The sequence below is a fragment of the Pundamilia nyererei genome, unplaced genomic scaffold, assembly GCF_000239375.1.
Source record: "Pundamilia nyererei isolate P.nyererei 1_Seehausen unplaced genomic scaffold, PunNye1.0 scaffold00023, whole genome shotgun sequence".
NCBI lineage: Eukaryota > Metazoa > Chordata > Actinopteri > Cichliformes > Cichlidae > Pundamilia > Pundamilia nyererei.
This window is the reverse complement of record NW_005187424.1, coordinates 3,086,452-3,093,334: the sequence shown is the minus strand read 5'-3', so window position 1 is coordinate 3,093,334 and position 6,883 is coordinate 3,086,452. Positions and strand designations below refer to the sequence as shown.

The following is a 6,883-nucleotide window of genomic DNA, read 5'->3' as shown; positions in this document are numbered from 1 at the left end:
TTAATCATGTTAAAACTTTCAAAGTATAAGAGTGTCAAAACTATGGTGCAGTCTTATGAAAAATCAGCTGTCCCTAAATTAATTACTACATTATATGTACATTTCACAAGCCTCTTCACACTCATTTTCCACTGGTTAGTTTTAAACTGTACAAACCTACTAAATGTCGCTGCACCATTAGAACATAACCAATGTCCTAGAAAGTAAACACTTCAGTATATATGGCTCATAGACTGTATGGTGAGGAGGGAGCTCTGGCTAATAAAGTCCTGTCTGGAAAAACAGTAGCAGATCTTAGTATTTTATAACACTTGCTGAGTTGTCTATCAGATTCTGACTGAGATTATTTCTTTTTGCAACCAGAAGAGTGGCCCCTTCAAAATACATTTGCATTTGTTTTACTTTTCAGACCCAGAAGCTATATTCATGCTCAAGAGGAGAGTAAACTAGCCTCTGTAAAAACAAAGCCATTGTATTTTTATAGGTTGTAAAATAATCCCTAAAACAGTAGTTTTAGGTGGATAAAAGGCCTTAAGGTTAGTCATGTTAGAGCAGGTATGACTTTGCTGCATGTATGAATGCACATTAAAAAAAATACATTCATAAAATAAACTTTAATTCCATTTAACCAATAGTACCAACAACAACATTTGGTCAGTTAGGCAAGAATTAGACATGACATTTGCTATTTTTATTTATTTATTATTTGTTTATTTATTAAAGTATCAGGTTAATGTGGCAAACATGTTATCTTTTCCACTCCAGTTCAAAATGGGGATGCATTAGCAAGCTAATGCTAATTTGCTAATGCTAACGTTGACTAAGCTAGCTGGCAACAGTAGCTGCATTTTGAAAAAAATAGTATGATGTTAAGGAAGGGTCCATAAAGAGACTCTGTAAGACTTTGTAAAGAAAAGAAAGGTTCACTTAAAGAGGCTCTCAGATACAATTTAACCGTGGTTTCACTGAGCTGATGTGTGTCTAAATTCCTCGAAAGGCATAGCAAAGGTTTGTCTATTAAGACTTTGACTGGAAAGCCCCAACCTGGAAACAGACCTTCATCCAAGTAAGTAGAAGATACGTTACTGACATAATATCACAAACAAAACTGTTAAAAAAAACTTGGGAGCATTTAAAACAAGAGGTGGGTCATGTGAAAAAGAACGTTTTCGCAAGACTCTGTTCCTGTGAAAAACTAAACTCCACCTCATGATTCAGTAACTTGAATGATTTTCTGTATGACTCAGTCTCACGTTGTTGTGGAAGAATTTCACAACAACTCATCACCCTTCACACACCGTGCTGACGGATGTATGAACACCTCTGCTTGGAAGAGCCATACTTGTTCAGTGTTTTTCTAATTTAACTGTCATGAACTTTAACATTTACATAATAACTAAAGACTGTGGATTCTGAGATGTAGCTGCTGGAGTTTTCCAACATCTCTGAGCACTGTACAATCTGACCTTGAGGTGAATTTGCAGGGACATTATGTCAACGTCCGACAGCTCGAGACCAGCAAACTGCCAAAACCTCTGCTTTTGTAGAGGCGCTCACACTTGCTGATAATCAGTAAATCAAGTACATTTAATTAGCATATGGATGCTTCTTAGCCTCTTAATTTCTGTGGGAGCAGTAGGTAGTAGTAGTTGTCGTATTGCATCTTAGTGCTTCCCTACTGGGTAGATTTCACAAGAACCTGTGCAAATATCCCTTTGTTTTAATTTTTATTTTTTATCCCTGTCAAACATTACATTTGCACATTCCTCCACTTAGTTTAATATATGCGTTATGTGTTGTGCTACTGAATTTAGTGTCAGAACAGGTAAGAATCACCTTTTATTTAACACAGACACACATACAAAATATACAGCACAGACTTTATAATTGTGATTACATTTGAAAAAGTAACATGAAATTAGGCCTGAAACCGGTCTTCCAAATTAAAGTAGAGAGAAATAAAAAATGAATGCTGAATGTAGAAAAGTTATCACAGAGCGTATTAAAACAGACATGGTTCTACACGTAGTCAAATCTCTGGTTTGTCTGCCTTTCATCCATACTCTGAGCTTTGTAGGAGTCGTTGTAGACGGGCCGGGATCTGGTGTCAGGCCTGTACATCGTGTTCTGGGAGGCAGCTTTGTAGGCCATCCCATCATACCTGAGGGATAGCGTCACATACATCAAACACTGAAAATATAATCTATGTGCGTACTGTATTTTGCCCTATTTTGCAGTTTTCACATCTCTGCTACTTTATTGTTCGGGAACAGAGAGGTTACTGTCCCTACCAATCTTTTTAAAGATCACAAATAGTTATAAATTACCGGTGTTTCTCTGGTGTCATTGCACGGCAGGCCAGGCACATCAAGATGCCACCGATGAACAAGATAGCGCCACCGATCCAACCCACGAAAAGTGCAGGGCCAAAAGTATACCTGAAAGATTATTAAGGTTAAACATTACCAAAATTAATTCAGCAGGTAATATATTACTATATATATATATGCTAATTTCAGTTTATCTTTACCTTGGCGTCAGAGCTCCCGTTAGTCCACCAACATTGCCTGTACTGCTGAATCCACTGGCAAATGTAGTGAACTGAAAACTTTGTACAATCAAATTAGCAAAGGCTGACACCCCAGCAATCCCACAGACACCTGAAAAAAAATCCGAATTAATGCTGGTATTATCGCAAAACCGTTCTTCTTCGATATCACCTGAGCATTGTTAGTGAAGTAACCTGCAAGGAGAAGCATGATCCCAGCCGACAGAGTCATGGTGGCTTTCACGTTGTCCTCCATGTTCCCCATTTTCAAGCACTTCAGCGAGAATATGGCGATCAGTAAGCCGATAGCGCCAAGGACAATCCCAACAATCATCAAGGCTCGGACGGCTTGGAGCAGAGCTGAAAATCAAAGTTATGACATTTAGCATATGTTTAGGATATATCTGTTTGTGAGATTGGTATTACCTTGTAGATACTTTAAGATTTATCAAAAAGAAAATGAAAAAAGAAAAAGAAAATGCTGCCAATTAACTCAATGAGTTTAAATAAATAAAAGATATACAATATTCAAACAACCCAAACCTAAATATATTTCAAATGAGTAGAAAATTGAAATGTATTATAATACATAAGATCAAATTTTAGGTTTAAATATTTCTGGAGTGTTGCAAGTTAAGCATGCATGTTAAAATATCTTCTTTTTATGGTTAATGTACTGCGCTGTATGTTTTAGAAGGCAACACTGTGCCTTGTACAGCTTCAGTTATTATGTACTAAAGGTAATATATACAAAAAATGTGATTATGATTTGACTACGCAACATTATATTAAAAGGTTTAAATTAACTTTTACTCAGCATCATTTATATTCATCCAATCATGAGAAGCTCTTTTTAAAAAACGCTTGAAGTTTTGACAATACATTTCGCTAATTATATTTTTGTACTTTTACTTCTGAGTACTTCTTTGATCATGGCCGTCATAATACAAATCACACACTAGAAACTAATTATAACTGTAAGGTAGCAGCTTCAATAGTTCAATATATTTTGTCACAGGAAAACGGCAGGTCGGCCATCATTAAAAGTTTCCGCTGAAGATAATATCTGGCATAAAAGAGACAAGAGATATCGTCATTAGAAACTGAACTTGCTTTTATTTTCGTAATTAGTTCGAAACTGTGGTTATAATGAGTAAAATGTAATACAAAAAGAGATCAAGGTGTTTTACAGCATAATACAATCAACCATTATGCAAGGATTTCTACCTTCTTCTACATATATTATGGAAATATATGAATCCATAGACATACAAGAATAACTGGGCTGAATTACAAGTTTAGCAGTAGTTCTAAAAAGTCTCTGAAAGGGGGTCAAAATCCCCGGCAATAGTAAATAATATTAGTTTTACTGATGCACATGTGCATCATGAATAGAGGCAGGAAAAGCCCGACACTCACGGCATTCACTTTCAATTAAAATGTTTTAAAAAGGAAGAAAAAAAGCACATTACAGTTATTTTCCAGCACTCATAAATCAAAGCAGCGTGTGGTGAAACACACTGAACTAAATGCCATCTTTCAGCGTCCTCAGATATTGTACCTGTATTATTCTAGATTTAATCCCTTAAGACCTTATATACAATATGCTCTACACTACATTCAGCTGTTAAGTACAGAGTGTGGAAATGTACTTTACATTGTGTGACACTCTGCTAAAGCTTGTGCTTGCTCAGCTAAGCTTTGGATGTCTCATCAAATTTCTATTTGATTCCGGAGAGACACCATCTTTTCTGCAGTCGACTGCATTTTTATTCCAGGGCTGGTCGGAAAAGTGGCAGGGGGTGGAAATGGGGGGGAAAATCTGCCCTAAAACCTCCCAAATATTCTAAAGTACCTTCCGAGGTCCTTTAGAAAATGTTCTCCTTAATCCGACATGTCGAGAAATATTTGATAAATGTCTTTTTCTCTTGGAGTGTAATTCTCTTACCTGGCAGGCCAAGTATGGTGAAATAAGGCCGACACTGTGTGGTACCGTACGTCGTCCCTACACACGACTTCCATAAACCAGAATAGGTATAAAAATTTGTTATTACTGTAAAAGATCGGTCTTGTAAGCTCCACTCGTCCATTGTTGTTGCAGCCGATATTAAAAACAGGCCCAACGCCGACAACATGAATCCTATTAACTGGGTCATTGTGGCAGCCATTTTAGATGTCCCACTCAAACTGAGTTACCACCAGAGTCAGACAGTCATGAAATGGCAGTGTTTGACTGCTGCCTGCTGTTATGTAGGCTTCGACATGGAACAGACCTTATCTGATGTTTACCCAAGACTTACTTCCAGGTTTCGGGAAACTGTGGGGAGCACATTTTCCCCTCCTTTCGAAACAGGGTGTGAAAACACACGCCAAACATGGTTCTTTGTATTGTTCTTCTTTCTGAATTAATATTTAAACCACCTACATGTATTGCATAACCCCCCCCCAAAAAAGTCACTTTCATGTTTTTGCCATGCGCGTTGGTATTATTGATTTAAAACATACCTGGCAGGCCGAGGATGGTGAAGTATGGTCGACACTCTGTGAAGCCGGAGCTCTGCCTAACACAGGACCTCCACAGGCCCGAATACGAGTACACGGCTGTCACAACGTTGTCAAAGAGGTCTTGTGTGGCCCACTGGTCCATCCCCGTCGAGGCGATTATTCCCGCTATTCCTATCAAACTCAAAACGAAGCCTAAACCCTGACACAACGTGGCCGCCATGTTGCCGTCTTTTTTCTGCCGCTGGAAACCGTCAAGTGCTCTCAGCTCAGCCTTTCCTCAGCACTGCAGCTGTGTTTGAATATGATATCGTCCAGTATGAAGTCTAAAAGGACTTTACCAGTAACCCCGCGTGTTTGCACTTATGTACAGATTTGGGTGGAGCGTATCAGTATCAGTGTCGATTAATGTTGGTAAGGAGTGTTCGTCGTGTAGAGGGTTGGAAGTCTGTTTGTGAGTTTGTGTAAATGGTCTTTGAAAATCTAAAATGAGGAAATGATGATGGTCTGTTGGTAAATTTGGAGAAGGAGGTCATTCAGCTTCTATACCAGATTTGTTGGGTAGAAATGGTAAACAGACAGGTTCTTATATAGCGCTTTTCTACTCTTTTGGAACACTCAAAGTGCTTTATAAAACAATCATCTGAGTGTTCGTAAATCTAAAAAGAAATAAAGTTAGACCACTTCATTTGATTTTAGATTAACAAACACTCAAGGTCATGTTTTAGTCATGCCATGAAATTGATCCTTTTACACTATTTTCTTCTGCTTTAAACACGTCACCACAATAATTGTGTCACAAGAATGACCTACTTCCTGATTCTGAACGAATCTGAACACATAGTGTGCAGACTGGTTTTTTATAACTAAGTCCAATAGGTTCTTTCTACCTGGACTGTTCAGACTTGGTTTGGTCAGATTTGAGTGACAGTAGCTGGAAAATGAGGATCATACGTTGCTGTTTTATAAAAGTAAAGCCAAAGCCAAACAATCCAGAACAATACAAGACAGTCCGATTGTGGGGACTTGGCTCAAGAGGGGCGTGCTCACATTTGGACCTTGAAACTGCACAGTCAGGCATTACACAGCAGACTCTGATTGCAAATGTCAGCACACGCCTCTTGAAAGTTTCAAAAAACAAGCAGTCTTTTAATATTTAATCGTAACGTCATAAGCACTTTCTGCAAAGTTGTTAAGCTAGCCAACATGCTACCATTCAAAACTGACAAGAATCTTTCAGGGACCATTGATCCATCTACTGTTCGCTAAACCCTCAACAGAAATGGTCTCAGTAGAAGGGCGACTGTCAAGAAAACAACCTCAAGAATATTTTAAGGAAGAGGAGAGAAAACGCCAAGAGGCCAAATTCCCCAAGAACTAAATTGAAAACCATAGCAACAGGAAGTGATGAGTAAATGTGAAACTTTTGGATCGAATCATCACTTACAACCCCCCAAGAATGATGCAGGGAAAGACAAATATTGGAAAAATCCAAATTTACAGTACAAACAATACAAAAGCTGCGTAAACAATTTCATATTGGTGAGATGGGATCCAAAGTATTTAGCTAATGATTACAAAGGTTTCAATGAAATACGACCCTTTTTTGTTGTAACATAACATCATCTCAGTTTCTGGTCATATTTTTGTCCGAGATATGTTGTTATAGTCACGACATAACAAGAAACAATAACGAGAATGATATCATTAAGACAATCTTGTAAAGATGAGGACAGTTTTTCTGGTTTAATACGAATCAGATTATTTTTATTCTGTTATGTTATAATTGAATAGATCAGTTTTGAAAAAATTGCAATAAGCTGCCATGTACTT

General features: G+C 37.8%; 1 protein-coding gene across 1 annotated transcript; it reads right to left on the bottom strand.

Annotated features, from left to right (window-relative positions):
• Positions 1 to 2,019: 2,019 nt before the first annotated feature.
• Positions 2,020 to 5,273, bottom strand: LOC102209434 (claudin-18). Its single transcript, XM_005727279.1, has 5 exons — positions 5,054 to 5,273; positions 2,744 to 2,908; positions 2,531 to 2,660; positions 2,328 to 2,438; positions 2,020 to 2,161 (listed from the first exon to the last, which is right to left on the bottom strand). The coding sequence occupies exons 1-5, from the start codon at positions 5,271 to 5,273 to the stop codon at positions 2,020 to 2,022; spliced, it is 768 nt and encodes a 255-aa protein (XP_005727336.1).
• Between the last annotated feature and the right edge of the window lie 1,610 nt (positions 5,274 to 6,883).

Excerpts from the sequence above, each read along its gene's own strand:
- LOC102209434 (XM_005727279.1), bottom strand. The coding sequence starts at position 5,273 with ATGGCGGCCACGTTGTGTCAGGGTTTAGGCTTCGTTTTGAGTTTGATA. Across the intron at positions 2,661-2,743 it reads GATCATGCTTCTCCTTGCAG|GTGTCTGTGGGATTGCTGGG; the intron begins GTTACTTCACTA and ends ATTTTTTTTCAG. Across the intron at positions 2,162-2,327 it reads ATGACACCAGAGAAACACCG|GTATGATGGGATGGCCTACA; the intron begins GTAATTTATAAC and ends GCTATCCCTCAG.